The sequence below is a fragment of the Rhododendron vialii genome, chromosome 8a (genome assembly GCF_030253575.1).
Source record: "Rhododendron vialii isolate Sample 1 chromosome 8a, ASM3025357v1".
NCBI classification, from domain to species: Eukaryota; Viridiplantae; Streptophyta; class Magnoliopsida; order Ericales; family Ericaceae; genus Rhododendron; species Rhododendron vialii.
In genome coordinates this window covers 5154060-5167792 of record NC_080564.1, presented here as the reverse complement: position 1 = coordinate 5167792, position 13733 = coordinate 5154060, and the positions used below count along the sequence as shown (strand labels likewise).

Below are 13733 nucleotides of genomic sequence, written 5' to 3'. Positions count from 1 at the left end.
TGAATGAGTAGTTGTTAAAATGAAGGAATCTTAAGTACTTGGGCTTTTCTTTTCTTAATCCTCGCCCCACCAAACCATTTTTGGCAAAAGCTCTTTCAATCTATACCATGTTTTGGGTCTAGTTTTCTCAAATCTCATAGTCGATTTTGAACACTTTTCACTTTTGTCTTCCTCAAAACATTTCAGTCGTACTGGGAAAAAGAGAAAAGAATAGTTTTAAACTGTCTCATTCACGTATAGTAAAAGTTAACGCGGTATTATTCGTAACGACCCCGCACATCTATTGATGCGGTCAAGCCGTGTCAAGCCGTGAGTCTCACAACTCAGTCCAAAAGATTGAAACTCGGTTGATTGATAATTTGATAGTAGATGAGCGTCTTTTTATATATCAAACCCTAATTAATTCTATTTTCATACAAAAGATTGAAACTCGGTTGATTGATAATTTGATAGTAAATGAGCGTCTTTTTATATATCAAATCCTAATTCGATTTTCATACGATGTGAGACTGTACCATATCAATCGGACGTCGATTTCCCTTCCATAGTAAAAGTTAATGTGGTATTATTCGTAACGACCACGCAAATCTATTGATGCAGTCAATCCGCGTCAAGCCACAAGTCTCACAATTCGGTCTAAAAGATTGAAACTCAGTTGATTGATAATTTGATAGTAGATGAGCGTCTTTTTATATATCAAATCTTAATTCGGTTTTCATACGATGTGAGATTGTACCATGTCAATCGGACGTCAATTTCCCTTTAACCTTAGGGGACATTTGTTTGGGAATGGACTCTGCCAGTCGGACGTCCTCTTGAATCAGCTGGACGTCTGGTCCTTGTAGCCACCATTCTTCTTGCTAGTCACAGCATTTATGGGGAGCCTAGTTATATTCCAAGCAACTCAAACATTTTAATTCGAAGAAATATATAATTGAAATTAGGTAATTCAGTAAGTCGTACGAATAGAATGCCTCAAAGTTATCACCGGAGGTGGTTGCCAAGATGGTAATTGGTATGAGGGTGAAACTCCCCCAAAGCACACAGTCGCGAGCTCGAATCCCGCTTGCGAATAGTAATTTTCGTGAACCAGATGTTGCTGTACTGGGCACTATTTATCTAGCTTGCAACTTGGTGGGTTTCTGTTGATAGACTACCCTTCCACGGGTAGGGTTACTCTAAAAAGGACGGCCAAGTGAGCTTGGCTCTTTCAATGGGTGGTACTGACTTGCTCACTGCTCAACATGCTATGGTAGTTGAGCTCCTCTTTCCTGAGGGAGATTGCAACTTTGGTCTTTCCATCTCAATTTTTTTTTAGGGGAAAAAAAGAGAAGAAAAATGCCTAAAAGTTATGCATGTTTATATATACATGTATATATATGTGGAGCGAGATAAACTTATTCATGGAGTAGCCGTGAATAAGTTATTCACGAAAAATGCGCAATCTCACCCTTTCATTTCGGTAATCAACGGTTGAGATATGTTTATTTTATCTTTGACTAGTAATAAATATCTCTTACCGCTAATAATTTGTCTTTAATCTGGATCATCCAAAACACTTTTGGGGACCAAAATTGATCTCCGTAAATTTTATTTACAAACCTCTATAAATAAGAATTTTCCCATGTGGAGCATAAGTGAGCTAGGGAGACAGAAGTACCACACTACTGTTGCGCACTGCAAATTAAGGAATAGGAACAGTGAAGAAGAGGAGGACGAGGACAAATTAAAGGTGAAAAATCCAACAAGGATACGCCCCTCGAAACTGATGGAGTAATAGTTTTGTAGGGTTCAAAGTAGTGTACCCTGATCAGTGCCCTCACATGGCAAAACAATCCCTTTTCTGGATCCTAAAAGGCTAGGCATCTGTTCAACACCACTGTTCAAGACTATTGACCATTTTTTTTTTGAGGAATGTCATGACCTTAGATGTTACCATAATCTCTCTTGATTCATGTTACTGTGGTGAATTTTATATATTCTGGTGTTAAAAGTTAGCTGTCCGGCTCGTTGCTATTCGAGCCTTGGAAAGGGCGATCCGACTTACATATTGGATTAAGATACTTGAAGATATACAATACTGATCATATAAGTGAGTGAAGCCGAACTTAGTTAGCTGTCCCATTGCTATTCAAGCCTTGGAGGGAGCGACTTGACTACATATTGTGTGGTGGAAAAGCGATCTGACATATTGGATTAAGATACTTGAAGATATACAATATTGATAGGTGAGTGAAGCCGAGCTTCCAATAGATCACGCAAGTACTAAATAATGATTTTCAATTTAACTGTTAATTTCTGTTGCTTATATGAGTTTATGGGGTTCATGATAAGAGAATAAATTGGTTCACTATCTCAATCTCAATTCGGAGACATGAATTGGTTCACATTCTTTGAAAATACTGCATTCTGGTAGACCTATTTGTTTAGAACTTATTTCAGTATTTTTTACTTTTCATAAATTTTTATTTAGTTTTTCATCAGAAAAATATGAAGAAATGGACTGATTTTAGAAAAACTTTATCTAAGACTACAATTAGACAAAAAAAATAGCTGATGTTTTTTTGTCTTTAGTAATTTTTTTTTTTTCCTTTTGGTTATACTAATTTTTTACTTTTCAGACTTTTGTCACTGAGGCCGATGATTAATCCCAAAAATGTAATGAAAATCTAACTAAAATTCAAAAAAGTCAAACGAAACACACAAAACGGGAAGAAAAAGAAGAAAAAGTTCACAAGTTAGAGCTCAAAAAGTAGAGGATTTGTTCAACAAGAGTACACTGTTTTTTCAAACCCCTGAGGTTCCCAGACAACAACATAATGGCAAAAGAAAGACCAAAATTCAATGGAGGAAGTCAACAAATTTACAGTGTTGCAGAACTTTTTTATTCTGTCTGTCCTGGGCCTTGACTTGAACAACGACAAAAGCTTAATTGGATGTTACTTTCAAAACATTAAATGGAAATATATTTGGATTTGGATGTTGGAAGATTGCATTTGCATAATAATATTCTGAATCTGATAACCCCACTTTTCTTCTGTTCACAATCAGGCCTTACATTTACTTTTATGAATGGGGAAATGTCACTACTATGCAATATTATATTCATTCGGGTGTGTACAATAATAAGATGTACGCATCCGTTGATTTCATAGTAATTTTTTTTATAAAAATTCACAATATCAATTTGGTATTTCTATCAATTGGGACTAGCTCAATTTGTCAGGATTATTGTATCTCTCACTTGGAGTTCTATTCTTTCCACTTGTGTGTGAGCATTCTTTCCACTGTATTTGTTGAGATTATTTCTCTCCTTAATGGAGCTTGTAGTTGAGTTGGGCTTATCATGTTGGTTCAATTGTTGGGTTTGGTTATCTCGTAAACCCTCACATAATAGATATACTGTCCCGTGATTTGTACTTTGTATTTCATAAATGATGCAATAATCTCTCTTACTGATTGGAAAAAAAATTTGTATTCCTTAACTTTTGTATAAAAGTTTATAACATTTGATTGTAAATTCGTGACATCGTTTTTTTGACACTCACATGTTATGAGATTGTCTCGATGCTACGAATGTTTAAGCAAATGCTATGAATTTCTATGAAAATGTGATGGATATTAATACAAATTTCATTACTTTTACATGAAAGAATATATATAATAATTCAGATCATTTCAAGAGAGGTATATATGTGCATGTATTCACCTTACACACTTAAGTAGGCACCGAACGAGTTTCGAACACAATGAGACTACTTGATTTGGTAATATTAGATTAATCTACAACGTACGTTAGCGTGCTCTCCCAAAAAGGTGGAGTTGAATATGATACTAGGAACGCCTCAATCAATCTAGAGATGCATATACATGTGTGTGCATGTTCTTTATTTTATTTGAATAGATCTCTTGGATCACATGATCAGTAGTTATTCTCTGACCACCGCCCCCTACCAATTAGCTAGGGTCTCAATTATTTGGTCATGGGGATTCCTTTTTCCTTTGGTACATCTTTAGTCACATTCCTTTCAATTTTGTGCTCTCGTTTTCAATCTTTGCACTGCGCTCGCGCTTTCAATACGCATTCTCTCAAATTTTAGTACATTGAATGTGTTTGAAAGACGTTTTCTTCATTCTGGTGCTTGCGCTTGCACTCCCACTCACGCACGCGAATTACGTGACTTAAGACATATATATATATAGGGATTCATCACTTAGAAGTCATGTAACCTAAATATTCTAAAAGTTTGCCGGGCTAGAGGCCTCATAACTCAAAAAAGATGCGTATGCTCTAAAATATAGGAAACCAAAAACAAGGCCAGTACAATGAACAAAGAGGTACATAATCAAAGGAAGTCCTGGACTGGTAGACAAGTGATAGGTATCATGTACAGCTTGATTTCACGTATTTGACGGATAGAGGTTTACTTTTTGCCGAGAAACAGAAAGGTGGTTGTATTGTTTTTGTGATTTTTACTCCCCCATAAGAGATGCGATCCAGCTTCGATCTGAAGCTAAAACTGAAGTTCACCGGAGGAACTAGTTGTGAAGAAAAATGCTGTAGATAGATCACCAGCTATGTTGTCAAGAATTTGGATATATCGATGACTTAATTAGTTCTCTATAGAGAAACTTTTTCTGTTAAACGTTGAAAATAAATATCAACATCTTACCATGTGCCCGCGCAGTAACGAATTGCGAAAACTCCGGTCGATATATTTAGCATTGCTGGTGTTATAAATAAAATAAAATAAAATAAAAGCACTCGTCCATGTCTATGTAGAGTTTTGGTTTTATTTTAATCAGGACCAACTCAATTTGGCAGTGAGATTGGTCCTCGATGATTAGTTAAAACGTGCGTAAACTAGTCTGGATACTTGATTATCAAAAAATAAAAAAAGAAGGTATTTGTCGATGACCAAATGCACTAGAGTTAAGAACAAGACAGTTTACATACACGAAAGTATATGGCGTATATATAAACAAGACTAATAATTGTTCAGAAGTACCCAACTCAAAATACTGATATAACCCACGACTCTACACCATGATATACCTCTCCCTTGCATATGGGGTGAGAAACCCTAGCCTAGACGGGCATATACAGTGATAATATGCATACAAAACCGAAATTTCGTACAGAATTTTCATACACAATGATCAGGTGGCGATTCATCGTACGTACTTTTCTGGCATGGGTATAACATATCACATGCCACCATTTCCTGCATCTTCCGGTCCATCGCCGGAATCGTTATTGTTCCAAGGAGTGGTATTATAAGGAAGCGAGAAACCGTAGTTATGATCCATCCTTCTACCATATCCTGGATTATTAGCAATATGATCACCTCCCCCGGGAAACACCGGCAATTGATCATTGCCGGTGAACCGCATGAGATCCGCGTTGGTGGCGTCCAACTCCTTCTGGAGGCGGACAACCTGTCTCTGGAGAACGGATATCGCGCCAACACAGCCGTAGACCGGGTCCTTCAGCCGCGCCTCTGCCTCGTAGGCGAGGGAGTTCACCGCGTCTTCTCGCTGGTGGGGGGGGATCTCGTTGAGGAGTTTGCTCACGTTGCTTGCTCCGAATATTTTGTGGACGTTGGCGAATTTATTGGGCTCCTCCGGGGGAAAGTACGGTGAGAAGATGCAGCCCGGGAGGCATTTTCGCCTTAGGAACTTGCAAGCGGCACAAGGAGAGTTGGTGTAGCTGGATGAAGCCATCTGCAAAAACTTTTTTATTTGAACGGCGAAACAGAAATTTATTAATCTTTGAAAAAAATTACAAAGCTTATTCGAGAAGAGCAAAACCTACAAAAAAAAGGCAATAACAAACTTCAACGATAGCAATCTGAGGTTGGTAAGAAGCCGACAATGACAAAACAACACCGCTCTAAAAATGACACCTAACACCTAAGTCTCAAAACAACACCCAAAAAGACACTCAAGACTCCAAGCACCACCCGAAGAGACACATCCCTAAATTAACTCCTCAAAACAGAAAAAATTAATCCGAAGCCAACATGGCTCCATAACGCTCCTCATCAATTTCCTCCATTTGAGCAATCTTTTTGATCACATCCTCCTCCTCGCCATCATAGCCCATACTTGTAGTCTTCTGTAAGTACTCCCAAACTTCTCGAGCCTTACGAAGAGCCCAAATTGCTTGAGCCTCATCTATAATAAATTTATTCCTATTATAGGTATAGTACTGCAAAAACGATATTCATGTTCACTGCAAAAACGATTGATTACTCATGTTAATCCTTACAAAAAGACATTCATCTTGCTGGTGGTGATGACATTAATTCACAATAAGATATCAAGAAATTGTCTAAAATGCCCTATCACAGCTTTTCGTTAATCTTTGGAATAAGCATTAGAAAGACCAAAGGGAACAATGATAAGACGGCCATTTGCAGTGTTACATTTTTTGTTTGATAAACTGGTAACTTATGCTGAATAAATTGCATGCACTAGACACAAAATCTACTAGCCAGCTAGTAGCTTCCAATAGCTACTACTAGGTTTCCATAATGAGCAAAAGAATGTGAATGTCATGGTTAAATGTGTAGAAAGAGAATTTCAAATGTTTCTTTTCAGGCTACAATTACTAGGTAAAATTGTTCTACTAAGGATTGACATCACCGAAAGTAAAAAGATGCTACAAGCAGTGACGACTCCAAAAAGTTATAGCACGGGTTATCATTGTAAAGTCCAAGTTTGATGTACAAAATAAAAAAATCACATAACTAATCATAGCTATCAGTTAAAACTGACCATTAACACGAGGAATAATCTATACTTTCTAGTTAGTACAATTTTAGGGAAAAAAATATTCAATGAAAGGGGGGAGACGATTAGCGCCCTTGTAGAAGGCCAATGGGGTTCAAGTTGCGAAAATTGCTTCAAAAACAGGTATGATAAAATTAAACATTTAGTCCCAATCAAGTCCCAAGAAAATGATGCAGTTAATTGAAATCAAGAAGACAGGAAAAAAGCCATGCATACTAGGCATTGCTCATAAATAGAGGCTTATTACATAGAGTAGTGATCAAATAAAATCTTAACGCGTCGAATTACAAAATGTATATAGAAACTAAGAAAATCATAAAATTTAACATGGCGACTTATTAACTTCTAGTTTTCGGATCGAAGTCGTAATTTAATCGTATGCATAACCGGCTGATAGTTATATTCAAGGGCCATTTATTTTTTATTTTTTTGAGACAATTGATTTTATCGTGAAAAAATTTTCCGACTAAAATTGAAGTTTAACACAGACACGCACAGAGAACAACCTAGTACATACCCAAACACAAAGAAAAGTCAAACAACTTGTTTCTTAATTTCCTCATATGGGTGGTTGTCATTACTGCTCAGAAATAATCAGAAAACCTTTACAAGGAAAAAAAGGAAAAAGAAAAGAAAAATAGAGTCATGCCGAAAGATATAGTACTACTGCTAACTTGGCGGCTTTATGGTTTCATTCAGTGTACTCTCTCTCTCTCTCTCTCTCTCTCTCTCTCTCTCTCTCCTAAAAGATCCATTCTTTCAAACTTAAGTTAATTATATGTTGCCATGGCCAGACCCTGATTCAAACCCTGCAACTTAAAGTGGTGATGAAAATAAAGCCTACAAACGAAAATAATTAACACGAAAAAAGAAAGAATTAAAATTCGAACTATGACGGAATTTTGAATTACCTTTCCTTTAAGCAGTGTCTTTTGAGTACTCTCCAATAGAGAAAAGTGCTGACGCCATGGAAATCCAGACGATGATCAGGAATCTTTCGAACTGTTCGTGGTTTTGAAAACCCTAGCTAGATGATGCAGCAGAAACAGTGCTGTCAAGAAAGTAGGGGAGATGAGGAGGGAAGAAAAGAAAAGGCAAGTAGGAGCAGCATTTGTTTAGTGGCCAACGGAGAGGAAAGAGTGGGAAAGCAATAGGACGCCAAGCCTAATAAATAGGGCTAGAAGTAAACAACAAGTAAGAAAGAAAAAAAAAAGGTCATGACCCCACAACCGTGTCTGGAACATCATTTCGTACCGTGTCTTAGTCGTGTTTCAAAGAGCAATGCTAGGGACAAACACTCTGAAACACGACTGTGACCGGAATAGTGCATGATGAGCCCATACGTGCACATACTCGATCGTTCTGGACACAGTTGCGTTCAGAATTGTGGTTCTAAACTTTTTTATATTTCAATATGTTGGAAAAAAGGGGTCTACGAACACAAATCCGACCAAAAATGTATCTAAAATTATTTGATGCATGAAAATTCTATGCACTAATGAACGTTGGACATACAATATTAATCGCATGTCTCTAGACACATTTGTGTCCGTATTTTCTTGACAAAGTTTGTTATGATTAGTATGGCTATACAAGATTGTATTTTGCTCGAATAAAAGAAAAGACTGTAATTTGATCGGGAACAAAAATTATATTCTTACGAAATGATTGTAGGTGATTTTTTTTTATCTAAAATCCCAAAAGACCGGCCGATGGGTGACAATGCAATGTCATTTTATCCAAACCAACAAAAAAAGAAAAGAAAAGAAAGGGATATCGTATCTACGTGATCACAATCAGTTAGCTTTTTATAATTTGCTTGTTTTCGAATCAAAGATAACATTTGTTTGTAAGCAAATAAAACCATAACAAAAGGTTTTTAATCGGCTATAGCCAAGTGAATTGAGGGGAGAAAGTGAATTAGATTTCTCCTGATTGATGCGTGCACTATCCTAGTATTGTATCGTGCTTTGTCTTCTCATCAGCGAACGAAGATCAACTTCATATCTTCTAAAAGAAAAGTGTATTCATGCCTAGTATCTACTCGTATGGATCGATTGAGACGCTCATGTGCAATCTTGTTTGGCTCCAAATTAAAAAACCCGTCGACCACAATCGCAAAATCTTATGTATGTTAATGCTTCGTGATATCACAATATTTATATACTAACATATGAAATATTGTTTTTTTTTTACCTAAAGTGAGTAGAGTTAAAGTAAAGTAATTTTTGTACACCTTCTATGAAATCCTAAAGTCATCGCTGCAGTTGGTTCCATTGCATTTAGGGTCAATTTGGCTGACTTTTTTGGGCAGTATTTTAGTACTTTTCTTACAATTGCTTTATCTTAATTCTAATTCTAACTTTATTCGAAACAAATTTTCTTATACCTATTCTTTGTCTCGACAAGAGAAATCCGAGAACTATAAAAATATAGTCCAATTAATTTGAAAAGTTTTCATATTAGACGTCGCTAAAGGTTCCATTTGTTGTCACTTATAACTTGAATTTTTATTAATTACTTGAACTTAATCACAGCAGATGCTAATCACAACCCATTGTGCAGCGGTAAATGTAAAAAAAACAAACAAACAGAAAATCTATGCAGATTTTGTAATAATAATGCACCTGTTATTATTGCATCTACTATTGTTGTTGCACTATTTATGAAACTTTGGAACACAAATTCCGAAAGATTTTACTGTTTGCCTCCATTATTGAATTCTCACCTTCTACAACTACACAGTGACTGCTACAGTTACGTATTTGTTGGCAATCGTGAATGTCAGTTTTGTGTAAGAAAGTAGTACTCTCTTTTTTTTAACCCATGAGCAACCTAAGACCGATAAATAGGTCCGATTGTGTAATTCAAATCTTCGAAAAAATTAACGCGGCCATATTAGTCGCGACGTAGCAGGGTCGCTATCAATTTATTTTTACCCCACCGATTTTAAGTTTTTGCTCTAATTCGTCGCCGACATGTCTACAACTTGGATGTAATAAAGTAGGTGTCAGTACTAGCTGAAAATTCTTTAAAATGCCATCTGATCATGACTAGACTTTTTATTTTATTTTTTCGTTTTTGGTCGGAATCTGATGACTAGACTGGACTAGTACTGCTGCTGAAACATGCACCAAAACTTTCATCTGAAAGGCCTCTTAATATATATCCACGAATTTCGGCAAATTAAAGTGAAAAGGAGGAGGAAAATGCTAATCATAATTCATTGAGAATATACTCCGTGTGTGTATATATATATAAAAGTGTATTAAAGTTCGTAAAAAGTGCATTAAATTTTTAATTTTTATTTGACATTACCCGTGCATTAGTCAAGCCAAGTGAATTGAGGGGAGCTGAACCATTAAAGAAATTCAATGCATTAGAGTAAGAGCAGCTTCAATACCATATGCAGTATTTTCGTGCTATTATAGAGCAATGAATTTCTAGTAAAAACATTTGCTATACAACATGCTCTACTAATATTCGCATTGTTTATGGGGCTGTCTCAATTACAGTACTGCGGGAAATCAATAGTGCACAACATGACAGGGAAGAGAACGAAAAATGGATCACGGATGATGGTCGTGGTAGGTTTTGGGATCGATCTTACGCGGTAGAGCACAAAGTTGTCAAAATTGTAGGGGCTTTCCTGAAATTTGATGCTTTGTTCGTTTCCCTTTTTGAAAAAAAAAATTCAACTCAAAAAATACTCATGACCACTATTTTCAATCATTATTTTCATAAAAAATTTCTCAAAAACTCATTTAAACACAACATGAGATTTCTTGAATATGTATAAATATACGTTAAACTTGGAAAAGTGGAATTTCACCATTCCAAGAAAAGGAAAAGCAAATAGCTAGGTTCCGTTTATTTGTGGTTAAAGTTTCTAAATTCGCTGGTTGATTAAAAAAGGCCTTCTAAATTCTTTGATTCAATACTATGACATCAAAGCCTTCTAAATTCTTTGTTTAAGAATTTTTTCACTTGTTTTCTTTAATTGATTTTTCAATTTTAAATCTAATTAGTGTCTAACACTTCGATTCCTATATCTTAACTTTTCATTAAAACCGTGTAAAGTACTGAAAGTAGAGTGTTAATTTTTTTTTTTTTTACTGTGCCTACATCTAAAATCCGGACATATAATTAAGAAATTGATTTACACACTCCCCTTTTCGATGCGCACACGTTCTTTTTTTTTTTTTTTGTGGGTCCTTTAACACGTGAATTTACCAAACAATCCTTGCAATTTATGAAAAGTGTATTGTTTCAGGGACTGTTTGTTAAATTCAGGTGCTAAAGGACAAAAAAAACAAAGAGTGTTTAATTAATTGCATGAAAAAAAAGGAGTGTAAATCAATTTCCTATAATTACTGACAAAGTAAAATTTTGGCCCATGGGTAGGTTATTGGCCCTTGAGTACTGGTGGGGCTTAAAATCCAGACCAAAAAGAAAATAAAGTGTGGGGCTTAATTAAATCAGTTAGGCAGAAACTTTGTCAGCATTCAAATGCACTAAACTCCATTAATTGCTTATTTAAAATATTAATTAAAATTGTAAAGGGACAAGTGTATCAAAGAATCGTATCATAGTGTTGATTGGAGAATATTGTGCTGATGGTAATTTGATCACTTTCAGAGAGAGGGAGATGATCATTCTCTGTCCCTCGCTATCAAAGAACCTATAAAGCTACTATTTATCTTTCATAATTCATGGTGTTTGGGTTAATTTGTGCGAACCTGACTACTCTCTGGGGATCAATCTCACCGTTCACTAGCGGTGGGCCTAGTTATATATAAAGTCGAGGCAATTCCCTGTATGGAATGGGCCAATAGTTGTTATCAATTAACTAGAAGGAGAAAATTAACTCTTAATTTACGGGCCTTAACCAACAAACTCTTGAGATTAACATATAAAACTAAGACCCTAATGTACTAATTAAATAAATAGAAAAATGATGGCCAATGACGTGTTTGATAATTAATACCCTCCAAGGATATTTTCAGTATTAACAAATGTTCTCAGCATGTCATTGGAGGATATTAATTATCAAAACACGTCCTGGGCCGTCATTTTCCCTAAATAAATCTGTAGTCGGCACTCCAAAAGGTCATAGAAAACTAAGGTTATCTTTTTTGAGTTATTGATAGGCTAATAATTAGTTAATTGCATGCCTATGGTGGGATTCCTTATACACATATAATCATGGGGGCAAGATCTCGTGACGGTTCAGAATTTAAACCTCATGATCAAGTGTGGCCCTAATGATCAGAGAGGTGATTATAATTGGTTGATAAAAATATTATTATATTCCTAATACACTAACAAGAACCTCTTAATGCCACATGTGTGGCGTATTTGATAGTACTTTTAGTCATGGGTTCTTTTAACACCCAAATTTCATGTGATAACCCTCTTAAGGAATAAGAAAACGATCGAGTTTTTCTATTCAAAACAAGTAAGGCTGATAAACGAATTGAACAAGTCGTGAGTTCAAGCTCAGTTCAAGTTCAGCAAAGACTTCTGGCCGAGAGTAGTTCGTATGGTGTGGATGCAAGTGTAGAGGATTAAGTTTCTATTGTAACAGACTTAGTTAGTGGAATGTCGGTTTAGTAAAGTAGTTAGGGTAGTCGGTTTAGTAAAGTAGTTAAAGGGTATTCTGTTATGTGGTGTTGTTGTGGTTTAATAGAATATTGAATCTCATCTGTATGATTCATTCAAGAATTCAATGAGAGATTTACGTTTTCTATCAAGTTTGAAACTTGGCTAGTTTCAAGACTATGTCCGAACTTGACTTGTCTATTGGGTGAGGCAAACTCAAGTGAGCTTTAATCGAGGTAATTTCAAGTAGTTTAAGTTTTTGACACGCTGTATGCTGAACGAGCCAAATAATTGCTTATTTTAACTTAATTTGCAAACTTAATTTTTTTTAAATGATGTTCAACTTTATATTGTTGGTTCATGAACCCTAAGTCATGGTATCTTAATTAAAGATAGTGTAGTTAACAAGAAGTGATCAGAAGGAACCCAATGGGGTTGACTTCACGATCAATACTTGAGAATTAAATGTTTGTTCTCTCCTATGGTCTCAAGTTCGGCTTCATAAACTTTCAAGTGTTATCAACCTCTTTGGGACAAATAAAGCTTTGGCTCTCTAAAGATTAATCGTTCGAGGTGCATGTGTGTAAGCCACCCAGACATCATCGCACACTTCGCAAGGCAATGTCATGTGTCAATAATCAATTATTGCCGGATACAACACTTGGTTATTTTTCTTCTTCAGTTCTACTATACTAGTATCAAGTATGGTTATGGATTGTACTGCTGGAAAAATAGTAATTTTGATTTAGGGCTTATGCTTTTCCTATGGCCCAATGATCTGAAGCCCAGCATGATTATGTTCGAACTCCAACGTGAAGCCCAACGTTTTATCTATGGGCCCAATAGCTTTTTTGCTTCCTTTTCATTTGAGCTTGAGCCTGATCTTCAAATATAAAACTGAGAGACTGGGCCTATGGCCCGTAGTTTCTGATAAAGCCCTGGTTCTATGGCCCAACACCTTTGGGAACTTTCGTAATACATCCTTACCGTTAATAAATGACTTTTATTTCATGTTATTTTTTCTTCCCTTGTATGTTTCTTTCTAGGTGGAGTAATATATAAGGTGTCCTAGGCCAGTTTGGTTGTACTTCTAACTAAAATTCTACATGATTATGTATCGTATGAGGTGACCCAAGAGTTGACAACAATGAGAGTTTACTTGAGATTTCGAAAGAAAACAAATGCTAAGTCTCAAGTCTTGACTACCAGACTAAGCTATGGAGTTTACTAAGTAGGCCTTATACATTGGCCAATGAGCACTAACCATACAAATTAGAATTGGTAAGTTTGGACTTGAGTTTTCACCGTAGCAAACAGTGCTCAAAAAAGAAGTTATT

At 35.9% G+C, this 13733-nt stretch overlaps 1 protein-coding gene across 4 annotated transcripts; it reads right to left on the bottom strand.

Moving 5' to 3' along the window:
- Positions 1-4954: 4954 nt before the first annotated feature.
- On the bottom strand, positions 4955-7974 carry LOC131298845 (LOB domain-containing protein 25). Of its 4 annotated transcripts, none has more exons than XM_058324338.1 (2): positions 7707-7958; positions 4955-5724 (listed from the first exon to the last, which is right to left on the bottom strand). In XM_058324338.1, exon 2 carries the CDS (start codon positions 5722-5724, stop codon positions 5209-5211), a length of 516 nt encoding a protein of 171 aa, XP_058180321.1. In that variant the 5' UTR covers positions 7707-7958; the 3' UTR covers positions 4955-5208. The 4 variants fall into 4 exon arrangements, 2 of the variants coding, with proteins under 2 accessions (XP_058180321.1, XP_058180320.1); XM_058324337.1 differs by having other exon boundaries at positions 4955-5733; positions 7707-7956; XR_009190551.1 differs by lacking the exon at positions 4955-5724 and adding an exon at positions 6176-7610 and having other exon boundaries at positions 7707-7974.
- Between the last annotated feature and the right edge of the window lie 5759 nt (positions 7975-13733).

What these genes read in the sequence shown, in the direction of transcription:
- LOC131298845 (XM_058324338.1), bottom strand. Translation starts at nt 5,724, where the DNA reads ATGGCTTCATCCAGCTACACCAACTCTCCTTGTGCCGCTTGCAAGTTC.